We start from the raw sequence: 25,644 nt of genomic DNA on the forward strand, positions 1-25,644 counted from the left end.
ATGCTCTGTCTCTGTCTCTCAAAAATAAATAAACATTAAAAAAAAAGATAAAGAAAACTCTAGACCAATATAGTCATGAACATAGACATAACAATCCTAAAGCTCGTTTTAACAAATCAGATCCTGCAATATATGAAAAGGATAATACATTATAACTAAGTGGGTTTTATCCCAGGAATGCAAGATTGCTTTAGCATTTGCAAAGTAATCAATGATTCATCATATTAACAAATTAAGAAAAACCGTATGGTCGTCTCAATAGATATAGATATACATTCCTGATAAATTCTCTGAGCGGTGTGAGAATAGAGAGAAACAGCCTCAGTTTGATCAAGGACATCTATGAAAACTTACACCTAACATCAGACTTATTATTGAGAGACTGAATGTGATTTTCTAGGGTAAGGAATAGGCATAACTGAAGGAATAGCCAGTAAAATAAGGCAAGAGAGAGAAATTAAAAACATTGATTGGAATGAGAGAAATAAAATGTCTTTATTCAAAGACGACATGATCATATACAGGGGAAAATAGGAGAGGGGTGCCTGGGCGGCTCAGTTGGTTAAGCGTCCAACTTTGGCTCCGGTCATGATCTCACAGTTCATGAGTTTAAGCCCTGAGTCAGGCTCTGCACTGACAGCTCAGAGCCTGGAGCCAGCTTCGGATTCTGTGTCTCCCACTCTTGCTGCCCCTGCCCCGCTCACACTCTGTCTCTCTGTATCTCAAAAATAAATAAACATTAAAAAATTTTTCAAAAAAAAAGAAAATAGGAGAATCTCCAACAAAAATCCACCAGAACTGAACGAGTTTAGCAATGTTCTAGAAACAAGAGCAGCAAGATAGAATAATCAGTTATGTTTCTGTACACGAGCAATGAAGAATCAGAATTTAAAAAAATATCATTTATAATAGTACCTAAAAATATGAAATATTTAGGGACAAACCCAACAAGACATATAAAAGCCATACATTGAAACCTGCAAAAAATTGCTGAAATGCACAAAAATTGAAAAACACCTTATATAAACAGAGAAATATACTGTGTTCATAATGTTGGGCACGCATGTCCCTAAGGTTGACCAACAGTTTCAAAACAACACCAGTCATAACGCTAGCAGACATTTGTGTAGAACTCAACAAGTTCATTCTAAAATTCACATAGCTGGGGCGCCTGGGTGGCCTGGTTGGTTAAGTGCCCAACTTCGGCTCAGGTCATGATCTCCCCATTCATGAGTTCAAGCCCCGCGTTGGGCTCTGTGCTGATAGCTCAGAGCCTGGAACACGCTTTGGCTTCTGTGTCTCCCTTGCTCTCTGCCCCTCCCCCGCTCGTTCTCTCTCTCTCTCTCTCTCTCTCTCTCTCGCTCTGTCTCAAAAATAAGCATTAAAATTTTTTTTTTTTTAAAAAGACAAGGCACAGACTGGGAGAAACAGTTGTGAAACATCTATATGATGAAGGACATTTCTAGAATTTCTAAGTAATTCTCAAACTCCTTAATAAGAAAACCCAGCAAAAAACTTGAACAAAGATTTCACCAAGGGTGATGGACAGGTGAAAGCGAGCACTTAACAAATATTCAATATTAGTAGTTATTATGAAAATTCAAATTAAAATCACAGTGAGAGACCACTACATATCTATTACAATGGCTAAAATATAAACAAACTAACTGAGATGATTAATTTCACGTGTCAACTTTGCTGGGCCATCACACACAGATACACAGTCCAACATTATTCTGGATATTTCTGGGAGGGTGTTTTGGGGTGAGATTACCACATACATCAGTGTACTTTGAGTAAAGCAGATTGCCTTCCATAATGTAGATGGGCCTCGCCCAATCAGTTGAAGGTCTGGAAGGAACAAAAGACCCACCTTCCCCCGAAGGAGAGGGAATTCTGCCACGGAAAGCTTCGGGACTTCAACTGTAACATATGCTCCTCTGGTCCTCCGGCTTGAGGGTCCACCCTGCAGATTTTGGACTCCCCATCATCTGTAAACACATTTGAGCCAATTCCTTCCAATATATCTCTTTTTACCTACGTATGTGCGTCCTACTGGTTCTGTTTCTTGGAGAACCCTGACTAACACACTTAACCATACGGTGTGTTGGCAAGGATGGGGAGCAGCTGAGATTCATGCACTGTTTATGGAAATGTAGAAGGGTGCCAGCCATGCGGAAAACAGTTTGTCAGTTTCCTCAAAAGCGAAATCAACATCTGCCATATGACGCAGTCTTTCTATTCCTAGCTAGTTTTCCAAGAGTAAAGCAAGCACACATTCATGCAAGGGATCGTAGGCAAAATTCACAGCCACATCATCTGTAATTGCCCAATACTGGAAGCAACCCAATGTCCATCAACAGGTGAATGAATAAAGCAACTGTAGTATATCCATACAGTGGATTATTACACGGCAATAAAAGAAATGAGCTGTTGGGAAACCTGTGTGGTTCAGTTGGTTAAGCGTCTGAGTCTTGATTTTGGCTCAGGTCCTGATCTCACAGTTCGTGGGACTGAACCCCGCGTTGGGCTCTGCGCTGATGGTGTGGAGCCTGCTTGGGATACTCTCTCTCTCTCTCTCTCTCTTACTCTCTCTGTCCCTCCCCCACTTGTGCTCTTTCTCTCTCAAAATAAATAAACATAAAAAAAAAAGGAATGAGCTATTGATCTCTGATTTGGTGTGGATGAACTTCAATAAGGGTGAGGGAAAGGACAAAAAATACTGTATGATCAATTTGAAGCAATACTCTATACATTTCAAAGGAATTATGCTTGTGATGGAAAGGCAGGGGGAGAGGCAGAGGGGCGGGGCAGAGAGGAGGGAGTGATTAGAAAGGGACAGGGAGAGATGCTACGACAGAATTAAGGAACTGAGGTGAGGCTGTCTGACAAGGCTGCATGTGCCCCACTCCCCTCGAAGGCCACCCCTCCCCACCCACTCCTGCTGCCCTTGGCCGCCCCAGCTTCCACCTCTGCAGGAGACCAAATTCAGGAGGACATTCTTGGTGAGGCTCTCTCAGTCCTGCTGGTCAGCAGGAAGAAGATCACCCCTTCCTCTGTCTCCTCAAACCTCTTTTCATGCTAATATTTAAAACAAACTTAACCTGCTCTGTGTTAGTCCCTTCCCTGATTCCCTTTTGAACCAGATTACAAATACCCCAGCAGAAGGGATCTGACCCCATGCAGCTGAAGGCTTGGTGGAGAGGAGGCGTTCAGGGCTTGTGGATAGAATCAATGAATAGAAGAACATGTGATTGTTGTGGGGTTTCTGTCTCTACAAATTCACTCTCTCCAGTAGCAGAGAATTATTTGGGGCACAGGTACAAATACCCAAAGCAACACACCTTCCTCACGGTCCGCCTGGAGACCCCCTTGTGGAAGCCCTTCTAAGATCACCTGAACCTTTGCCAGCTGACCCCGGGTGGGCCCCCTTCCTTCCGCAGCCCCCTCCCTCCCTTCAGGGGGATGTGTAAAGTTCCCCTGTTCGTTCTCAGAGTTCAGCTTCTCTTTTTATCAGTACAGACCCTTTTTCTCCCAGCACCACTGACAGCACCTGGGTTACAATGGCTTATATGGGTGTAGACGGTATCCAATGGAGGATGGAGACTTTGGTCTTGGGCAGCTTGCTCTCGGCTGGGGAGAATCAGTACAAAGATCCTTTGCGTCCCCTGCACTCCAGGGGGCAAAAGCATCTGCGCTCAGCCTGGGTTTGTTGAGTGACTAGATGACAGAAAAACAGGCAGAGCGTGGAGAACAGCCACTGTTTGGTTTCGACAGTTCTTAAGGATTTCTCAGTGTTTCATAGATTCATGATATTTACAAAGATTATGAATATTATGTGACATATTGTGTATCATTATCATCACTATCAGGTTATCAGTCAGGGTGAACGAGAGTTGATCGTGTCATGTTCCCTGGGTCGATTAGTACAAAGCCTCTCTCTGGTAAGATTCTTATAAGGTTTCATTAAAAAAGGTGGTGGGGGGCGTCTGGGTGGCTCAGTCGGTTAAGCGTCGGACTTCAGCTCAGGTCACGATCTCACGGTTTGGGGGTTCAAGGCCTGCGTTGGGCTCTGTGCTGACAGCTGAGACCCTGAAGCCTGCTTTAGATTCTGTGTCTCCCTCTCTGTTGGCCCCTCCCCCACTCTCTCTCTCTCTCTCTCTCACACACACACACACACACACACACACTCTCAAAAATAAACATTAAAATAAAATTAAAATGCTGGACGACAGGAGGAAGAAAATTTGCCAAAAGATGAATAAATAAATAAAAAGAAAAAAATCTAATCATTTCCCTCTAAGGGCAACAGGGAAAACGCCAGGACAGTATTTGAAGCAGATCTTACTTAATAAATGATTATATTTCCATTTGAATCACCCTCTCAGTGCTCTTTCCGGTTGGCAATATATGCCACCGGTGAGCGCGTCTCAGTGGCAGTCAGCTGAAGTGACATTTGCAATACAGCAACATTTAGGTAATAAATGTGCCCTGCTGCGTGTGCCCAGAATAACAATATAAAAACAGTCCATTTTGTTAATTTCCGTCGCGTGTCAATTCCTTAATTTTCAACATTCAGGAAAAAAAAATGTCTGCCAGTGTTAGTCTTTTAGTGCAATTATTTTCTAGCTGAGGCAAAGGCGTCCACAGCTTTATTAAAGAATGAGGAATGTTTCTTATATCCTTTCATTTGGAATTCACAGATGCAATCAGGGGTTTCAAATGAAATATTTTAGACACCGGTAAAACCGCCGACAGGAAACCCAGAGGAAAAGGTTCTGGGTAAAATTAGCATTTTCTGATGCTTGTAAGTAAAGAGAAGCCTCATTTTGGCAGCGTATACGGTTTGGGGACCCTGTGCCGTGGGAATTCGAATGCAAGTTCTCATTTTTTCCTTCTCCCTCTAGTCCAGTTATGGACTTTGCATAGGTCTTTGTCCACTGTCCCTGGCGCACAGCTCCTAACATCCCTGGGATATATCTGCTACAGGAGCGTGCATTTTACTGGAGTATTCAGTTTTGTTCTGCTAAAAACCAAAATGCACTGAGCCCACGGGAAAGCTCTAATTGGCGTCCTTAAGCGATTCTCCAATCAGGCAGCAGCCCATCTAGCTAGGGCTCCCGGGCGCCTTAGACGCAAGGTCGTTCCAGGAAGGAGGGTGAGGCTGCAAGTTACCAGCAGGACAGAAAGGACTGTTTCGGGCCAGATCAGTTTCCCTCGGGGGGCAGGGAAGTGGGTCTTGTTGTGCAGATTACCTCATCTTCCTGGGGTGGGGATGGGGTGGGGGTGGAGAGGGCCACGTGACAGATTAGCTCCCTGAGGCTGATCAGAAAATTCCTGACGGGCCGGTTAAGGCTGCAGGTGCGGGGGGCGGTGGCGACTGCAGTTCCGGCTGGTAGGAAGCCCCGGTTTGGTGACTGGGCTCGGCCCAGGCGACTCGACGTGGGGCCTGCGGTTCTCTCTTTGGCTACAACCAGTTCCCGAAATAGTTGCAGAGCGCACGGGAACGGGCCCCTCTCGGCCGCACCTGAGCCTGCGTCAACGCGGAGACTTCCGGAAAGCTCCTCGGGCCGGGGGCCGGTTGCTCGGGGCACTAATCACGTGATCGGAAGGGTGGAAGGTTCCAGCGCACCCCCACCCCCGGGAGGGTGGCGGCGGGCGGGGGGAAGGGGCTGGGGATGGAGCTCAGTCAGCGGTGGCCCATGATCTCATCCGCCCTACCTGTGCCGTGAAGCCTCAGAAAAATCCAAAAAGGATGGCTATCAGAGCGCTGGGTCAGTGGACGTGCAGGGGGTGTTGGGAGAGCGGGTCTTGGGGGTGGGGCACAGAAGCCCCGAGTCCCTTCCCCAGGGCAGCCCCTCCCACTGACTGTTAGGTCCTTTCAGAAGAAAGCAGCGGATCTAGCAAGTCAGGTGCTTTCCTGAGTCTTGTGACCCGCTCTAACAAATTAGGTGAACCCCAGGAAGGGTCGTGGGACCCTCTGGCCTACATAGCTGGTCGGTCAGGAGCACAGGGGAGGGCCTGCACCCCTGGCTGGCGTCTGGCGTGGGGGAGGGGCAGCCCCGTGGGGTCGGACTCCGTTTCCAGGTGGCCGCTGTCAGAATTCCGTTACGTTGTGGGACGCTGGGCCGGGGGTCCCAATGCTCAGGAGTTAGTTTGAGAACGGGATTCAGAGGACCAAGGAATCCTAGAGCGGCTGTAACCGAACCAAGGGTGAGCTCACTCCTTGTGGAGTCAGAAGCTGCACCAGGTTCAACTGTCCCACGAGGAAAACTTTATTTGCTGCAAATAAGGAGGTTGAGGGGGCTGACCGCCAAAGCCAGGGCTCCCCAAGAGAGGCCGCGTGGGCTCCTTTTGTTTAGGGTTAGGGTGAATATGTAAATAGGGCACCCTCGTCTTTGGGAGGGGTAAATTCACGCATGCGCCTTAAGGCAACATGCCCCAAGGTACTTTGTTACGTGAATGAGGCTTGTGTTCCTCGCTGGGCGGAGATTTTAGAATTACAATGGGGTAAAGGTGGTTGTCAGTCATTTTGGGGCCACTCCCTGGCCCATCTGCCCGTGCGGGTTGTGAGCCTCCTCCCGCCCCCGGTGACACTCCAACTGATCTAGGTGGTTGGTCTGGGCGGGCTGGAGGACTGGTCGGGGCAGTGGCTATGGCTGGGGGGGGGGGGGGGGGGGGGGGGGGGGGGGGGGGGGGGGGGGGGGGGGGGGGGGGGGGGGGGGTTCGTTCTCCACCTGCCCGGGGTAAGACCTAAGCTGGAAAAAGGCAAAGGAAGAATGTGGGACAGAGTTCAGTGAGGGCAGTCAAGGTCAGCTGTTGGGGCCTAGCTGGTGACAGCATTCACCTACGTTCTGGTGGCGAGTATTTAACTGTAGCCCAAGATTAAGTAATAGTGAAAACGGAGGCAGAATAGTGTTTCAACACCACCCGTTCTGATTCCGCGAATGTATTATAGCTCACAAAGAAGGGGTCAGAAAGGGGAGAATTGGTGGAGCGTAAGGCAGGCTTGCCAGTAAGTTCCTGGTGGTGAACTGGGAATAAAAGTTTATCACCTTCAATTAGATGGTGAGAGGAGAAACAAAAACGACTTCTATGTGTTACATCCCCGATGCATGTTGTTTTTGGAAAGGGCAACAGACCCCAAGTAGAGGCACTTTTGCTAAACCCAACCCAGAGACCTGATGCCTAACAGTGTCGGCGTCTCCTGGGAGTGGAATTCTAAAGCAGTCGCTCCCGAATTACCTGGTCAGCACTGGAGAGGCAGTCTGCCCCCGACAGTCCCCGAGTCCCCAGAGGAAGGTGTCCTTGCCACAAACCATCTAGTCTTTGCTAGTAGCCTCCTTACCCCACCCCCTTCTGCCTGTGAGAGTCGTTCATTTGGTACAGCTCTTCAGACCTCCTTTCCGTCTGCTGGGTGGGGTGTTGCCCAAGTCATGAAGAGTGAAATAAAGCCCATAAGATCTTGAAAATGTACTGAGTTCAGGGGTGCCTGGGTGGCTCCGTCGTTAAGCATCTGACTTCAGCTCAGGTCATGATCTCACGGTTCGTGGGTTTGAGCCTCACGTTGGGCTCTGTGCCCACAGCTCGGAGCCTGGAGCCTGCTTCGGATTCTGTGTCTCCCCCTCTCGCTGCCCCTGCCCTGCTCATACTCTGTTTCTGTCTCTCAATAATAAATAAATGTTAAAAAAAAAAAGAATTATTAAAAAAAAAGAAAATGTACTGAGTTGAATTTTGTTTTTTAACAGATTTTTGGTGGTGGCAGTGACAGGATCCAAAGGAGACTTCTGCTAACTTTGGTGACTATGAGACACACAGGTGTGGTATCCCCGAGCCACTGTCTTGCATCTAACTCCTGATCTAACTGACTTTTCTTTTTTTTTTAATTAAAACACATTTTTTTTAAGCGTTTATTTATTTTTGAGAGAGAGAGACAGAGACAGAGTGTGAGCAGGGGAGGGGCAGCGAGAGGGGGAGACACCGAATCCGAAGCAGGCTCCAGGCTCCGAGCTGTCAGCACAGAGACCGACGCGGGGCTCGAACCCATGAACCGTGAGATCATGACTTGAGTCACAGTTGGATCCGTCACCGACTGAGCCACCCAGGCGGCCCCTAACTGACTTTTCAGTCCAGGGTCAGCTTGGGCTGGTAGGCGGCTCCACCTGGAACCTGAGTCCCCAGCCCTTGGTTAGTCCACAGCTCCCATCCTTTGGGGTCTGCTGGTTCAGTCTGTAGTACCATATGGGGAGTTCCTAGCCGTGCACACCAAAGGGCTCTTTCTTTCTTTGGCCACTCTGTAGTATCATCTCTTTGGTTACCGCCCGTGTCCACAGCCCTCTTTCTTCAATTACTGTTGGCTTCTGTTATGGTGCCCATTAACAGGTGCATTGACATTAACCTGCCAACGGGCACATAGGTAAAAGCTGTCGCTAAATGGGGATCTCGAAAGCCCAGAAGCCGAAGAATTTGTGAGCACGGGTTGGCCACTCGAAAGCTGTTAGAACACTCATCATCTAATCCTCTCTCCTGTGTTTGCAGAAATTGGTCATGGAAATGACAGAGTGACAGTAGGTCACCTGCCAACCTCAAGAAAATTCCCGTGCAACAAAATAGACTGTAAGACACCCCCCAGTCCTCAGCCCGGTGGCACACCCCTCGTAGGTATTCGTTTAGCTCTGAGAGACCCAAGATTTAACTAAAGAAAGAAAATCCTTAAATCCCAAAGAGTTGAACGCATTATCTTCTGCTGGGCCAGCTTATTTTATGTCTAAGAACGATAGTCCCGGAAAGTATGGACGTCTGTACAAATGGCAAAATACTACTACCAACAGTCTGGAATCACAACGTCCATCATGAGGAATGTTCCAAATTAGGGTGGTTCACGTAGGAAGTGCGTTTGAAAAGCAAGGTTTCCAAAACCGGACAAACGGAATGGGATACTTGTATTGATTGGGTTGCGGAAGCTTCCAAAGGCTTAGGGATTCCAAAATAGCTTCATTGAAATATTCCTTGCAAAAGGCTAATTAAAAATTACAGACCTAAGAGGCACCTACAACAAAAGACAGCAAGACGTATGTGACTTCTGTTGTTCTCTGTCCTCCTTTGAGCACTCAGGGTTTACTGATTCTCATCTGAGCTGCCTTTCCACTCTGCAGACGCTATTAGGCAGTTACCTTTTAAAATAAAGCACCCCTGCCTTCCCTGGGGCGCCTGGGTGGCCCAGTAGGTTAAGCATCCAACTTCAGCTCAGGTCGTGATCCCTTGGGTTCATGAGTTCGAGGCCCGCTTTGGGCTCTGTGTCGACAGCTCGGAGCCTGGAGCCTGCTTCGGATTCTGTGTCTCCCTCTCTCTCCGCCCCTCCCCCGCTCATGCTCTGTCTTTCAATAATAATAATTTTTTTTTTTTTAAATAAAGCCCTCCCAAGGCTGTAGGGGGCCCACCTCAGGCATCTTTCACTGCTTGGCCAAATGCCAAAGTGGGAGCAGTAAAGAACTGCCTACACCTGGGGGATCTGCAGAAGTATTCTGAGGAATTTGGAGTTCTTCTCAAGGCTTCTGACCCTGGGCTGCCAGATCTTTCTCAAGCGTGTGCACCTGTGAGAGAGAGAAGGACCTGGTGAAGCCTCCAAACGGACGTGGGAGCAGACCGGTGTCACTCCAAGGGCAACATTCAAGATTTTTGATCTTCAAGAGGGTCCGGAAAAAAACCCACAAAATAGCCATTGAGTCTTTTTTTTTTTTAATGCTTTTTAAGTTTATTTATATTTGAGAGACAGAGCGTGCACGTGCCACACAAACCGGGGAGGGGAAGAGAGAAGGAGAGAGAATCCCGAGCAGGCTCTGCTCCAACAGCACAGAGCCCAGCGCAGGGCTTGAACCCACAAACCGCGAGATCGCGACCTGAGCTGAGATCAAGAGCTGGACGCCTGACTGACTGTGCCACCCAGGTGCACAGTAAGGATCTTTTAAAAGCCATTTGTAGAGCCTTCCCTGCCCACACTGATTGGTCCGTTATTCAAACATGCAAGCAAAAGGCAGATGAATCTGTGACCGACCTTTTTTTTTTTTTTTTTAACTTTTAACGTTTATTATTTTTGAGAGACAGGAAGAGACAGAGCACGAGCAGGGGGGCAGCAAAGAGAGAGAGGAAGACACAGCAGCCGGCTCCAGGCTCCGAGCTGTCAGCACAGAGCCTGACGTGGGGCTCGAACCCAGGAACTGGGAGATCATGACCTGAGCTGAAGTCAGACGCTCAACTGACTGAGCCACCCAAGTGTCCCCGTCACCAACTCCAAAGTCCCTCTGTTTGTACTCCTACAGCATTCTGGGTTCCGTATAATGCATGGTGTAACCCAACCCGCTCTAGTTGCCCTGTAAGTGGATAATCTCCTGAGATCAGTGGGTTGATAAAAAGGCAGAAAACAGGATATGAGGCTACTGGTTTGACTGGACATGTGACCATAGCCGAGCACTTTGAAAGGGCCTTGGAACAAGATGATGAAAACAAAAGTCTGGGGGCACTTGGGTGGCTCAGTCGGTTAAGCATTTGACTTTTATTTTGGCTTAGGTTATTTTCTCATGGTTCATGGGATTGAGCCCCACGTCGGGCTCTGCGCTGACAGTGGGGAGCCTGCTTGGGATTCTCTCTCTCTTTCTCTCTCCCTGCCTCTCCTCACTTCTTCACTTGTGTGCATGCACTCTCTTTCTCTCTCTCTCTCTCAAAATAAATAAATTAAAAACAAACAAAAAAAACCCCAAACCCCAAAAGTCTGCCAAGTTTTTAGCCTTGGCATTGGAAGCCATTAGCTTCCAAGGCCAGGAACCTAAAATGATACAAGTATCTCCCCCAGTGCACCCTCGTAGGGGACTGTCATCAAAACACAGTCATGCGTCGGGGGTTGCCTGACACCCATTCTTTTTTCTCCCAAGTGCTCTACCAAGAGTGAAGCACCTCTAATTCCCCAGGAAATTGACCCTCTCCAGTATCTCTGGCTGTGCTCTGTGACTCTAGAGTCATCCATAAAATACTCTGTTTATTTGCTGCAACAGTTAGCTGAAGAAGAACATGAAGGAAAATTTCTCTAAGGAAAAATTACAATGATCTCCAGACAGTGTTTATTAGCTGGGTCACAGTTTAAGCCCTGAAGGAATCCAGCCATCTCCAAAAAGAATTAGGCTAATCCAAGAATTCCTTGGGCCCACAACCAAGCAACAGCCTCATAGATTCCTAGGACTGGCCAGAGATGGTGGGCTATGGGTTCCTAATTTTCCTCTGTGAACTTACTAAAATTTTAGTTCCCAAATCCTTTCCTTGGAAAGACAAACATGAATAAACAAGAACAAAACAAGTGCTACAAGAGCCACCTGCTGCAGAGCCATCTAATTACTCAAAACCTTTCACCTTGCTTGTGCATGAAAGACCTAACCAGGCCCTGGGAGTGCTGGCTCACTCAGGGACCCGGCCATGGACATTGGCTTATTGCCTGCTCCTGCATATGTCCTGACTCTGTGGCTCATGCCTACCCCAACTGCCTTAAGGTTACAGCCTCAGCTGCAGAGTTAGTGAAAGCCTCAGCAGATTGGACCCTAGGACATGATGTTTATTCCCAACTTTATACTCTGAAGCCTTAACTCTGAATCCAGTCAACATTTCTCTGCAAGCCAACTAGCCTCCTATGAGATCCTTCTGCGTTCCCCACGTAATCTTCCATCTTAAATGTTGCAACGTTCTCGATCTTGCTACATCACCCTACCTGACGAAGGTGAGCCCCATGAGGTAATAATGCCCCATGAGGTGAGCCCCGTGAGGTAATGCCCCGTTTCATGACACCGTGTCCTGATTTACAAGCTGCCCTTTTGACTAACCCTGATCTAATTCTGTTGGTTGATGGGTCAACCTGTAAAAATGCAAAGGGGAATTTCCAAGCTGACAATGCTGTTATTATACCCAATCTGAACTACCTCAGAAAAGAAATCTCCTGTAAGCTAAATCAGCCCAACAAGAGGAGCTTCGGGCCCTAGCAGGACAGGCCAGTTATCAGGACAAACCGTTAACATTTATCTGACTGCCAGTACGTCTTTGGGATCGTCCGTGATTTGGTGACGTTATGGAAACATAACATAAGGGGGTTTTTTTTTCCTCTCTGACCCCAATATAAGCCCTGTGCAATAAAAAATGCACTACAAGTAAGCAATGCTCTTAGTGACATTCCCTTACCTTCTGACGTTGCTGTCATCAAAACTGAGGCTCACACTAGAAAGACAACCTGAGCATCAGGGAACCGGCCCTGGCTGACCTTGATGCAAAGGCAGCAGTGATAGAATCTATAAAGATTGTAGCAGCTGCGGATGAAGTCCATTCGCTTCTGACCCCTCATTGCCAGACTTTTGGCATCCTGATGTCCTTGCAACATGGCGACAGTCTGCTCCTGAACCAGAGAAAGTAAGGAGGGAAAACAATGGCTGGAAATTAAATGAATAATCAGGGCTCTGGGAACCCCAAGATGGCCACTCACTCGGTTCTTCCTGGCTCCCTGGCAAACCCAGCTTTTTTGGTTTTTCCATCCCTTCGCCCACCATGGTGCAATTAAGATGACTCAAATTTATGGATAGACATTGGTGGGGAGACTTCTACAAAATTGTAAAAACAGTCTACTAGCAATTTCTGATTTATCAGACCCATAATTCTGGAAAATTATTTTTGTCCCCAGAGCCCTCAGACCTCTTTCCGGACATTTTGAGCACCTCAGCTTGATTTCACTCAACTGCCACCTAGCATGGGTTAACATGTTCTTGCTGTTGTAGATGTGTTTTCCAGATGGGTTGAAGCCATCCCCTGTCACGAGGTGGAGGCCCTCATGGTGACAGAGAAATTGTTGGAGAATGTGTTTCTCACTTGGGGTACCTCCCGCAATCTCCAGTGATCAAGGCACCCGCTTCACTGGGCAAACCATACAAGCCTTAATGAAAGCCTTGCAAACTTCCTGGACTTCTCACTGTCCCTGTCACCCTCAAACATTTAGCAAGACTGAGAGAACTAATGAGATTCTCAAACTTATAATTTTTTTAAACATTTATTTATCATTGAGAGACAGAGAGAGACGGAGCATGAGCAGGGGAGAGGCCGAGAGACAGGGGGACACAGTATCCGAAGCAGGCTCCAGGCTCCAAGCTGTCAGCACAGAGCTCCACACGGGGCTCAAACTCACGAACTGCGAGATCATGACCTGAGCCGAAGCCGGACATTTAACTGATGGAGCCACCCAGGCGCCCCAGGATTCTCAAACTTCTAATTTCTAAACTTGCTGAAACCACTGGACTCTCTTGGCCTAAGATGTTGACCTTGGTCTTGCTGACTGTTCACAGTGCCCACTTTGGGAAACATAAAGTCACTCCACACGAGACAGTCACCACCAGACCAACGTCATTTGGTATACAACCTTCCGTTGATCCCTTGTCTCAGGCTAGTATGACCGGCTTCTGTAAGTCCTTGATGTCTTATGCTCAAGCTTATCATCAACAGGTTAGAGATGCTTCCCCAGATCCCAATTCAAAGGATCCTGTCGTTCACAGTCTGGATCCTGGCGACTGGGTGTCTTGGAAATGTTATCCGAGGAAGACAGTCCTTGAACTCCATCGAAAGGGACCTTGCCAAGTGCTGTTGACACAGACACGGAGGCAAAACTGAAAGGTATTGAGCCTTGGACACACACGACACAGCTAAAGACGGTCCCACCTGACACCTGGTCCTGTGCAGGCTTGGGAGACATCAAAGAAACTGACAACAGGGAGAAGCAGCTGACATCAAGATCAATGGTTCCCACCCAAGATGTGGCTCAAGACTTCATAGTCTAATTGAACATGAAACCCCTTCTTTTTCTTTCCTTTGTTCTGACTTCGGCCTGAAAAGATAACACTATTATCTGTACCCTCCCAGGCCACTGCTAAGAGGAATAACCCATTCAGACTGCCTAATTTGTCATCAAAAACCCCACTGTGTCCGTGATGCTACAGAACCCTCCCATGACCCTCTCACCCTCCCATGACCAGAATTTCTTCTATACCTGATGTCATTATACCTATAATCAACCCCCCTGAGAAGTCACTTATGGAGTCGGACTTTGGTGGACAGAATCTCCAGTGCCTTGAACACCTCTGATCATAACTACTAGCTCAATCAGACACAAGTACCTATGTTCGCACCCCCACACGGCTGTGGTCATCTAGGTCAGACACGCTCCCGGCCGTGGGAAGACCTCACTGGCAGCGCCCATCTTTGCAAGAAACGTGGAACAACTTTCTGTTTCAAGCTAAGAGATTACTTCCCAACGCACTGGATAGCTCACCGATCCCTGACTGGGATGGGCAAGTGCAGCCATCCTGGTGAATGAATCCATTAACAGTGTGCCACCTTGGCAGGAGTGATGTGTGCCCCAGCAGGATCTCTATCCTTGTGTGTGGTGGCTATCATTCTCTGTGGGCCTATGAATGCCTAGATGGCTGGCGTTGGGTGGGTGGGTAACTGGGCAATGCCTCTGAGGTTATTAACTGTGCCCCTAACTCCTTACAGACTAGGATAGCTCACTGGTCACCTCCCCTGAATTTATGTCATTCAACTAGAGAGGACCTACCAGGGGTCCTTCAGGATTCGGGATTCGCCGCCTTTGGCGGATCTCTATTTCCCCATCTAGGCATGAATACAAATGAGACTATGGCCGGAAACTCTTGAAAGTGCTGGGGAATCCACCGCCAAGCATTCTCTGCCCAATAGAAATCCCTAGACTCTCTGGCCAAGGTTGTAACAGGAGAGCCCTTGATTATCTTTTAGCTGGGCAAGGAGGTGTCTATGCTGTGGCCACCACCACTTGCACCCAGATCCACACTTCGAGGGAGGTTGAAACTGAGCTGCATAAGACCACTTGGCTTGAGCAAGTGACTCCTTCAGTGGAGTCTGTGGGTTCGAGCCCTGCATCAGGCTGCCTTCGGCCTGGATAGCCCTGTGGTCCCTGAGACCTGGCGGTAATTCCATTCTCTCCCCCAGCCGCCCCTTCCCTGCACCTAGGGGACAATCCCGGAACCCTGAGCTGCCTCCTGGGGAGCCTCCCCTCTTCCCCACAACTCGGCATTTGCTCAGTAGCCATTGACTAAGCAAGTCCTTCTGGAACTTTCTACCTGGGATGCTCTGCTTTACTGCCTCAAGGCTGAGCGGGGCAGAGGGAGGGCCACAGGCAAGCAGACCAGATCCAGAAATGCAGGCTCCATGTGGACGTCCTGAGCTCACTGCCTACCCTGGGGTCCCGGCTGGAAGCAAATCCCCTCCAGTTCAAACGACGCCCACCCACGGCACTACTGTCCGTCCCCAGGCCTGCAGAGCCTAAGGGAGCATGACACAGCTCCCATCTGTCACAGAAACCAGTGGATTTGCATGCGGACGCCACAGCGTAGGAGGCTCCGCTTGGAGATCTGGGCAGTCTTTGCCTCTCTCTGCAGGCCAGCGGGGTGGTTGGGGGCGGTTTCCTGTGGGAAGTGGCAGGGTTTTGAGGGATGAATAGGAGTTCTCGTGCCCAGCATGGAAGAGCAAGCCCATGTGGTGTGTGGGGGAAAGGACAAGTAGGCCCGGGTCTGGAGGGTGAGGAGAGCTGGTGGCCAGGGAGAGCGGGTGCCCCAGCTGTACCTCAGCGGGTTTGGAGAAGGCACCGGCCAGAGCTGCGGTTTCACCTTGGCCAAGCCCTTTGCCTCTCCGGGTGGGTCTTTCCATCGGGGCTGGTCCTTCACCCAGTATTCAGGGAGCTCAGGCTGAGGAGAAGGTGAGGGCGTAATGTGTGGATGCCAATATTCCTGCATTGCCTGAGTCCGCACCCACCCGAGGGCCCGGGATCTGAGACCCCAGCAACTTTTTTTAAGCTGTCTTCACACTCAGCATGGAACCCAACGTGGGGCCCAAACCCACGACCCCGAGACCAAGACGCGAGCTGAGATCAGGAGTCGGACGCTCAACCGACTGAGCTGTGCGGCACCCGGGGAGTCCAGCAACGTCTAATGCGTTTTCTTCCATTTGCAGAGGGAGCGGCCTCCGTTGGCTGGGCCACCTGCCTGCCCTCACCTACCCCGTGCCCGATCGGGGAAGTTGGCCAAACCATTTGTGAGCAGGTGCCGACTTAACCGCGTCCTGATCCTTCAGCTCTGAACATATTCGCATCTCCAGCCGAACACGCAGGGGTGGGAGGCAGTGGCCTTGACCCTGGGAATGTCTCGGTGATAGAAATGGCCCAGTGAGGAGCCCCCCAGGGCTCTTCCTGAGCATGTGTCCGAGCCACCCTGCTGAGGGCTTGCGGCTTCTCCACGCTTCCAGTGTTGCTCCCTTCAGATGCCCTCACCCCTCCTTCTCCCTGCCCTCCACGCCTCCACCCGAGGAGTAATGGTGGCTAATTGGGTCAGTTTCCGGAACTCCCCTGGGCCACGTTTTGTCCGAGCCGGTGTCCCTGTGCGCTGACAGGTTGGCTCCTGGTCGTGGCCCCTGCTGGGGAGAGAGCTGATCGGGACCTGCCCCAGGAGACTTGGGTCATGCCCTACCCTCTGACCATCCCGTCCCCACTGTTGGGGGAGGTAAGAAGCGGTCAGCGGGAGCCACAGACCGTTCAACACAGAGGGAGGAGGGCTTGGGAGTTTTTTCTCTGCTTTTTCCTCTTCTTGTTTTGTTCCGGTTTTGTTCGTTTTTATTTGAGCGAGAGAGAGCAGAGGAGAGGGGCAGAAGGAGAGAGAGAATCCCAAGCAGGCTCCACGCTGAGCCGGGTGGCAGGTGGTGGTGGGGTTTCTGGCAGGGGAAATACAGGAGGCATGGGGGAGGGCCATGTGCTGTCTGGGTATGTCCCACAACCTGGCACCAGTTCCATAGCGATGCAGGACACAGGTGGGAGGGGATACAGGCCCCAGGGAGTCTTCTAGACTGAGTTCAGATTAAATTCTGGAGGAACAGGGGAGCCCGGCGTGAGAAGAAGAACGTGATCGAGTTGTTCTGTTAGCTGCTCAACTTTCTCGGACCTCAGTTGTCTGCTCTGGAAACCGGTGCCTTGCCACCACCCAGGTTTAACGAGCACAACCAGGGACAACTGTGAAAACCTGGGGGAAAGATGAACGCATGACCCACATGGCTGTACCGGTCCCCATTCCACAGTCCAAAGCCCAAGGCTTCGAGATGCGGGACATAACACAATTGCAGCGAAGGATAAATTTAGCATAAAGCTGAACCCTTCCCTCGGGAGAGAAAGGAAACAGGGGTAGGGTGCGCTTAACTGGACAGCCTTTCTCATCTTTGAGGTCCCCTTCTGGACACCCCCACCCCGCCGTGTCTGCCCCCCTCTTGGTCTGGCTGGAGAGCGAGGCTGCAGTGGGAAAAGGGGGGGGGCAAGTTGTGTGCAAAGACCAGGCCCCAGAGGCTGGGAAACGGCGTATTTTTGCATGACCACCATGCCTCACACTATCCTCGTCCCTCCAACACGCTGAGCAAATCCTGCCACAGGGCCTTTGTACCTGCTCTTTCCCCCACCAGTTACACATCCACCCATGGTCTGCTCTCTCATTTCCTTCAGGGTTCTACTCAAACATCACTGTATCCCTAAGGACTCTCTTCATCGTCCTATTTTACTCCTCATCCCTTCTCCTGATGTTCTATGCACTATCAGCTTCCAAATATACTTAATATTTTGCTTATGTTGCGTATGGTCTGTCCCTCCCTATAAAGTAAACTCCATGAGGACAGGGATTCTCATCTGTTTTGCCTTCTGCGGCCCAGAGGAGTATAGAGGCAGTCATATGTGTTGATTGAAAAAAATGAATCTCTCCTTTCTGCTTTGGGGCTACGGGCATCCCAACAAACCGTAGCATCAAGTCACAACTTCCACACAATGAAATTCATTTTCTTTTATTTGTGGCACTAAAAGACACATAGTGGAGACAGTGTGGTTTGAGAGGGACTGGCTGACGCTCTTGCCCCACCGGGAAGTGAGCAACGGCCATTGGACAACGCAGAGCAAAGTTTCCATTCTACGTGATGCCTGGATCTGCCGTGAGACATTAAAACGATCCCACCGTGTATCTGTTGCTTGAAGACAGAGATTTTATTTCACGAGCTCCTCTTGATTTCTATTCATGTCTTAAAGAGCTCTTCCCAATGCAACAAAGTGCTTTAGAGACAGAAGTGAGAGACTAGTGCGGTGTCTAAACTTCATTATAAATACCAGCGGCAGAATTCCGTGTCCTCCGAAAAGCCTTCCATGTGATACAGGGGTGACCCTGATCTGTTGGGCGAAAGCACCCAGACTGAGCACAAACCATGAAATACCAGCACAATTTTGATCCGATCCTGGCGACACGCAGACACCCAACGTCCCCGCTCCGGGCCCCGTGCAGGATTTCGGAAGGTTCCCAGGGAAGTCACAGGGCTCCATACACAGCCCTCCTGGGGGAGGCTCATTCTACTTCACAGCCCACGGGGGACACCTGCAAGGTGGGGCACCGACCGTCCACGCCAATGCCATTCCGACCTCTGTCACCGCCACCCCTGGAGAATCAGAAATGCCTGTCCATACATCAAGTACGATTTTATTCTGGGCAGGAACAGGTGATTTTTAAAAGCTTAGTTGGTCAGATCATGGTCTGCGATCCTCCGGGAGGTCATAACTCCCAATGTCTGAGGGATAAAACTCCAACGGTTTCATGACTCGGCAGTCAACTTTGAGAAAAGCCTTCTGGCAAAAGCTTCTGGCAAAACATCACAGAGCTTCTGACATTCGGATCGTTTCAGTCAGTTTCTCGTATCTCCCTAGAATTCAAAAGATTTCAAGCAGCGAAATGGTCGCAACCATCTATCTATGTGGTAAATTCTCAAAGGTCCAGCATTGGCCGAAGGTCACCACGAAGTGTAGTCTTGGGCTCCCGCATTTAGATCCCCATTAACCTGCCAACAAGAAAGGTTTATTGGCAACGTGAAATACTCAGAGGCAAACACGTCTCCTTGGCACCTAAGCTGTGCAGCAGGGCGGAATTCTGCCCTCTCTTGGAACCATGTCGCAGGACTGAAAACCAGCTGTGTGCGTTTGGCCTGTAGACAAGAAAGTCTGCCACGTCCCGACGCCCCCTGCCACGCGGCGTCCTCGAGCGGGGACTGTGGACGGCTCACGGGGGTGGGTTTCTGCCGCGATCTGATCTCATCGAGGATTTACACCAGCAAGGGCACCTGCAGAGGAGAGAGAGCCGCGGTTACTCGGGGGAGCCGGATGGCCCAACGGGGTCGGCCAAGGGTGCGGAGGTCCGGGGGCTGAGGCGCTAAGTGCAAGAACATCCTTGCCGTGACTCTCCCTACGTCGATACCCATTCTGCTCACGTGCCCCAAGGAGAACGTGTTCTGAAACACAAACACCCTTAACGCCTTCGGTGCCAGTCTTTTTCAGCAGAGGAAGCAGGGACCCGCGCGAGGTCTGCACCTCTGGAGGTCCCCGTCACTGTGCTAGAGCCGTCAGCTGCCCCCAGGCCCCGGCCCTCCCCGAACACCACCCCCCACCCCTCGCTTCTCTGAATCTGCTGGGGTCTTTCTCCTCTGGCCAGGCTTTGCATGTGGGGGGCCTCCGTTGGGGATGTCCCTTTCCACCTGGAAAGCTGTGTCTCCTTCAAGGACAGGTGTATATACCACCTTCGCGGAAAGGTTCTCCTGACCCCTAGTCGGGGCCCATCCAGTCGCCCCTGGTGCCGTCGGTGACCCCGTTCTACTGCGGTGTCCCAGACTCCCCGCTCCTTCACCGCTGGAGAGGGGCCCCTTGAGGAGAAACCGTGGGGCTCCCCCTCCCCGCTCTGGGCACAGAACTTACTGAGCGCCGTGTATTCGTGGCACGAGTGAGCAAATGCGCATGCAAGTCCCTATTCTACCAAACGCACGGCTCCAACTTCCACTCGCAGCTCCGCCCCGCACCCTCCCATCGGTCCACCCGCAGAAACCCTGATCTGGAGCGCGTCGAAGGAGGTATTTCAACGGCCTGTGATCACACAGCGAAGCCAGAACCGACCCGTCTGTGCCTCTGAACGGGTCCACTGTAACCAAAACGTGCGCCGGGTTCACCCCATGAGCAGCCCAAACCGAGCGTGTGACGGGATGCACTCAGGTTCGTCGTCACGCTCTGACGTACACGGCCGGGTGCGGGGATACCCTGGGCCTGCGGGGAAGACGCCTTCGGGGCTGGGGAAAGAGGGTTGCTGCTGCTGTTGGTTTCTGTCCCTGCTCGGGGGCCTGCTGGGTGTTTACAGGGACAGCGTCACGCATCTGATCGTGACTCATGGGGTCTGCCGTCAAGGCCAAGCGTCACGACACGCGTGTGAGAGGAGACGCGGCCGTGCGGCCCCAGCAGAGGCGGCAGTGGAGGCATGGCTCCCCCAGGATCCCCAGGGCCATCGGGCTGCCCCCACCTGGCCCAGAAGGAGTCTGGCACACGAGGAAGCCTCTCTGGGGCTTTCATTGCGTCCCTAACCTCGTGAGAAGGTCCTGCGGTCAACAACAAACTGTACCTCTCTTTCTGGCTGAGGACCCACAAGGGCATAGACACTGTCCTGTGCAGGTACCACGGGCCCCGGACCCGTGGGGGTTTCTCAGCAAGTGTTTGTGGTGTGGATGCTTGCACGTGTGAAGGTTTGGAGTGTTTTAAACGTTTATTTTTGATAGAGAGAGAGACACACACACACACAGAATCCGAAGCAGGCTCCAGGCTCCGAGCTGTCAGCACAGAGCCCGACGCGGGGCTCGAACTCATGAACAGCGAGATCATGACCTCAGCCGAAGTCGGACGCTTAACTGACTGAGCCACCCAGGCGCCCCTGGATGTTTTAAATACAAGCATGGATTAAGAAGGTGCTTGGGGCATATTCCAGGCCCCTGAAATAACGCATTTAGAAACACACTGCTCAAGTTAGCCGCACACAGGTTCCCCGTTACTGTTAGTGCAGGGCTGAGTGGGGGAGGTGGGTGCTGCGTGGTCCATCTGAGCCCTGCACTCAGAAAGAGCAGCTGGTCCACCGAGGAAGGGCCCGCGGACAGAGCAGAAAGCAAATGCTTTCACCCGGAGCTGGAAATCTCTCTGATCGCCACAAACACAGAGGCAGGGAAATTAATTCGTTCACACCGCGAAGGCCACTGTACTCTTGACTGCATTGAAGGATGGCGTTCCTTTTTAAGGTGGTTGTTCCTTAGGTGCCAAACTGATCCTTTTGCATTTTACTGCATCGCTGCCAGTGTGAAACCCGTGCGATAAAGGTAGGGGGACTGGCCATCCGGGGTGTAGCCCCGACGGTCCTGCCTGCCTGAAAGCCCTCCCAGAACAGCTGGGCACCCCAGTCTGCAGGAGGAGGCTGGGCTGACAGAGGAGCGGAGCATTTGCAGCCCCGGATAGACCAGGGACCGCCTCAAGTGCACACAGCCCTCCCGGCCACCCTGGCCTGGAGCCCTCACTGAGCCCAGGAGCTGGTGAAGGGTGATGTGCACACGCAAGCGCCCAGGAAGAGCTCTGCCCACGTGGTGTGGACCCCGGAGCCCACAATTTATGGCACTTGCCTCACGTTTACAGGGCCCTAACAGCCCAAAGGGTAAAAGGGAGCCGAAGAAAAAATACGAGGCAAAGTCCCAATGACCTGAGATTCCCGTGCCGTGACACAGCCCCAAGCGCGTTGGCTGCAAAGCCAAGAGGTCACCGGGGTCCACGCCGAGCAGAGAAGCAGCATCTTGTGAGCAAATACAGAGATGGGCCCCGTTGCCTGAGTTGCACATTTTTCCCCGCGCCACACATCTGCCGTTCTGCGTAAATAAGGCGGGCAGGCCACTGGGAAAGAGGCACAGGTGCGTCCTCCTACAGGACAAAGCACTGGCTCCAGGCGAGAACCTCGTGGAGGCTGGAGGGGGGCTGTTGGTCACTCGGACCACCTAGCTGCCTTCCAAGGTCCCGTCGCCATCAGCGGGTCTCGCGTGACTTTGGTATGCACAGTGCAAGGAGGAGAAGGGGTCCTGGGTCACCGGGTAGAGCAGGGACCCAGTCCTGTGCGTCTGTGCACACGGCGGTGTGGCTGGGAAGCGCAGTGATAGAGAGCGAAGGGACGTGGTCCCCCGTGTCACACGCATCCCGGCCACTTCTGCCCAAGGGCGTCTCGTAAACCGTTCAGGCCGTCAGAACCTCACACGTGCCATTTGAATGTGGACGGCACAGACCGTCCCAGGATGGATGAGGCAGGTCACGACACTTACGCTCATCTGAGAAACATTCGACAGGAAGGCCCTGAATGCCATTTGAAGCAGCAGAAAGTGGCCGCCCAGGACCTCTCCTGCAGCGGCCCTGCTCCCAAGCTTCAGTCCAGACGCACAGGGCCCCTGCTGTGCCAGCCCCACACCCACCGGTCCGTCTGGTCCTGGCCCCCCTGTCCCCAGCTCAGCCTCACCGAGAGAAAGCCTGAGGGTTGCACCTGCCACGGTTCTGCCCCGCTGTGCAACCTCAGGCAAGCTTTTCGCCTCTCTGGGCCCAGGCTCCTTGTGAGTCCTGCAAGGTACGCAGGGTAACGGTCGTTCTGGAAAGATCCAGGGACCGGTGAAGGAAACGGCACAGGTGAGAAAGGGGACAGTCAGTGGTCATACGGTCACACTTGGCATTATCCAAAATCCAAAGATGTCACATTCTCTCTGTCCCATCCAAAGCTCAACTTCGTTCGCATCTGGAGGTGAAGTCACTCGGCCAAAACACCTGAAATCTGCCGACCTGGAGCCTCACCTCCCACCCCTGCCCCCACATCTGATGTGGATTTCCCTCTGAGAAACTCAAAATCCTCCCCCAGGATCAGCTGGGGGCGGTCAGGCCCGATAGCTGTGCTCTGGGCCCCTCAGGAAGGACACCGGACCGGCCGGTGACCCAGTTCAATATTGGGAACTGGGGAGGCGGGGCTGCCTCAGGTGCCGCGTGGACAGCCACCTTCCTCAGAACCCCACGGTCTCCTTCTTAGGACCCTGACTTAGCCACTCACCCCAGCTTGTTGGGATATGTGTACGTAAGTTCATCAGTACATAAATTCCACGGAAATGAAAGAAAGCATACAGAAAACCAGAAAGCCCCCCATAATGTTAGCAGGTCTCCCCCATAAGGAGAGAGAATGTGACATCCTCTGTCTACTCCTGCCATTCAGCCAAGGACGCTGTCTTTTCCTCCCGCATCCTGAGGGGGAGGGGGCTGTGTGTCCAGAGATGACTGGCCAGCATCGGCGTCAAGGGGCGTCTGGGGTCCCTACCGAGGGCCACACACACAGAGCCATGAACGCCGCACTGTCACACAGGGACACAGCTCTGGGGGCTGGCCCAAGCGCAGGGACCATGCCCCCGGGGGAGCACCCCATCAGCGGGTGGTCGGGCCATGCTCCGTCGGCTCTCTGGGCTTGAGTGAGGACTGCCCTTCGTGGCCTGCTGCCTGCAAGGATGTGGGCCGTCTCCTGTCCCCTCCGCTGCCACGGGCTCCCGGGTGGACGCAGGACAGTGATCTGCCTTCTTAGCGTCAGCAACTGAGCCGTCCCTCCAGGGCCACCTGCTCTCCCACAGCACATGCAATGGGGCGATACCTGCTTCCGAGTACTTTCTGTGCCCAAAGTGACCGGTGTCAGTCCAGTCCTGTGTGACCGAGGCCAGGCCACTCAGGTTTTCTGAGCCTCATCCACTTTCCACAGATCTTGAGGGTAATCTTAGTACTGACCTCTTCAGGTGCCCGCGAAAACACCAGCTTAGGGGCTGGAAAGCATCTCTCAGGCAGAAATACGTCCCTCTGGCCTCCCTATAATCAGCGTAACTCCCCGAGCCCACCAGAAATGAGCAGGGACAGAGAATCAATCTCAGACAGACAACCATCTCAGAGCTGACAACACAGATCTCAGAAGCCACCCGGCCCAGGAGCCCTTTGGTTTGGGAATCCCATCGGGGTGGTGCAAAACGCATCTGCTTTTTGGGAACGTGAGGGCTCCAAGTGTTACCCCACCAGGAGACCACATAGAAGACGAGAACTGTGGAGAAGCAGAAAGCGTGTGCTCTGCTCAAAAGGCTTCCAACTCAAAAATTTCACACATAATGCTACCCAAGACAGAAGGGGAGAGAGAGAGGGAAAGAGAGAACAAGGGGGGCCGGGAGGGAGGGAGGGAGGGAGGAAGGAAAGAAGGAAGGAAGAAAGGAAGGAGGGAGGAAGGAGGGAGGGAGGAAGGAGGGAGGGAGGCAGGGAGGAGGGAGGCAGGGAGGAGGGAGGCTGGGAGGAAGGAGGAAGGAAGGAAGGAGGAGGGAGGAAGGAAGGAAGGAGGGAGGAAGGAAGGAAGGAGGGAGGAAGGAGGGAGGAAGGGAGGGAGGAAGGAAGAAGGGAGGGAGGAAGGAAGAAGGGAGGGAAGAAGGAAGGAGGGAGGGAGGGAGGAAGGAGGGAGGGAAGAAGGAAGGAGGGAGGGAAGAAGGAGGGAGGGAGGCAGGGAGGGAGGAAGGAGGGAAAGAAATCATGTCCACAGCCTCAATCCACGCTGAGGGTCATGACTGTGATGCGTGTTCCCTACAGGACACTTCACAGATGCCTGTCGGGCCTGTCCCTGGACCACAGTCAAGAGCGTGTGGTGCCCTCCCCAAGGATGGGGAACCCCGTATCCCCCGGGAGCATGTCTGAGGGCTGACCCCCACGCGGTGAAGGCCATCTCCCTCCCTCTGGTCGAGGGGGTAAGGGACGGGGCCTCAGCCATCGGTCACTGCTGCCGTGTTACTGCCGTGGGGTTCCGTGGTGACCTCCCCCTTGCCCCACCCGAACGCTCACAGGGTCACCCATGGTCACCTTTCGCAGTCGTGCGGCCCCTGTGCCCGAGCGGATGGCGTCCATCAAGGCCTGCCTGGCCTCGGCCGGGTTGCCCGAGCTGGACCTGGACACCGGCCTGGACATGGAGGGAGCCTGGGTGGCCGGAGGGAGCGGGGGCGGCAGGGCGGGCGGGGGCCGAACGCCAAGGTCATCCAGCCCTGGCGGCTCCGGCCTGCGTTCCAACAGCGCTGCATCTCGGAAGCTTCGAAGCTCCTCGGAGGCGAAGGAGGACACCTAAACAACGAGAAGGTCAAAGGACAAGGTCCCAGAGGGCCTTTCGGAGGGGCAACGTGCTGCCTCAGCCTGGGAGGCAGGCGTGCGAGCTCGCCCCCCAAGGTCCCCAGTCGGCGCCCATCTCGGGGAGCCTTCCGGAGCACTCCCTGCCCCCCTGCCCCATCTCGGTGGGTGAGGACAGGCCGGGACCAAGCGCCCAGCCGTCGGGGAGGCTGCATGCCTCCCTCGGTGGGTAATACACCCACGCTGTTCCTCGGATTCTGAGACTAGAAGCCGGATGGCACGGTCCTGCCCCTGCTCCCAGGCTGTGCCACATCCGGGCCAAAGCACCGGCAACTTTGTCCCGGAGGTGAGACAAGCCCCCGGCAGCCACGCTGGGAGCTGGGGAGCTCCGGACGCGCTGTGTCCCAGGCGGGCAGGGAGAGAGGGATGGGGGCCAGCTCCCCGATGCGCCTGCCTCTCCCACGTGGGGTGCTGCCCCTCAGCGCCAGCCTCCATGGTTGCTGGCCTGCCCGCTCTGATGGCGGCTT

At 52.5% G+C, this 25,644-nt stretch overlaps 1 protein-coding gene and 1 long non-coding RNA gene across 7 annotated transcripts in view; one reads left to right on the plus strand and one right to left on the minus strand.

Annotated features, from left to right (window-relative positions):
* The first annotated feature begins 4,372 nt into the window (after positions 1–4,372).
* Positions 4,373–7,903, plus strand: LOC122486429. Its single transcript, XR_006298157.1, has 2 exons — positions 4,373–5,774; positions 7,749–7,903. It is a non-coding gene; the product is annotated as an uncharacterized LOC122486429 (long non-coding RNA).
* Positions 7,904–17,903: 10,000 nt separating this feature from the next.
* Positions 17,904–25,644, minus strand: part of COBL (cordon-bleu WH2 repeat protein) — a 276,897-nt gene continuing 269,156 nt past the window's right edge. For 3 of the 6 annotated variants that reach the window (XM_043588470.1, XM_043588468.1, XM_043588467.1), the window contains 2 exons: positions 24,860–25,114; positions 17,904–18,954 (listed from right to left, as the gene is read on the minus strand). In XM_043588470.1, the coding sequence (XP_043444405.1) occupies positions 18,907–18,954; positions 24,860–25,114 (303 nt within the window). In that variant the 3' untranslated portion in view covers positions 17,904–18,906. Of the gene's footprint in view, positions 19,234–24,859; positions 25,115–25,644 lie in introns of all 6 variants that reach the window. The other 3 variants (XM_043588471.1, XM_043588469.1, XM_043588472.1) reach the window with 1 other exon arrangement.

Source organism: Prionailurus bengalensis, chromosome A2 (assembly GCF_016509475.1).
Source record: "Prionailurus bengalensis isolate Pbe53 chromosome A2, Fcat_Pben_1.1_paternal_pri, whole genome shotgun sequence".
Classification (NCBI taxonomy): Eukaryota; Metazoa; Chordata; class Mammalia; order Carnivora; family Felidae; genus Prionailurus; species Prionailurus bengalensis.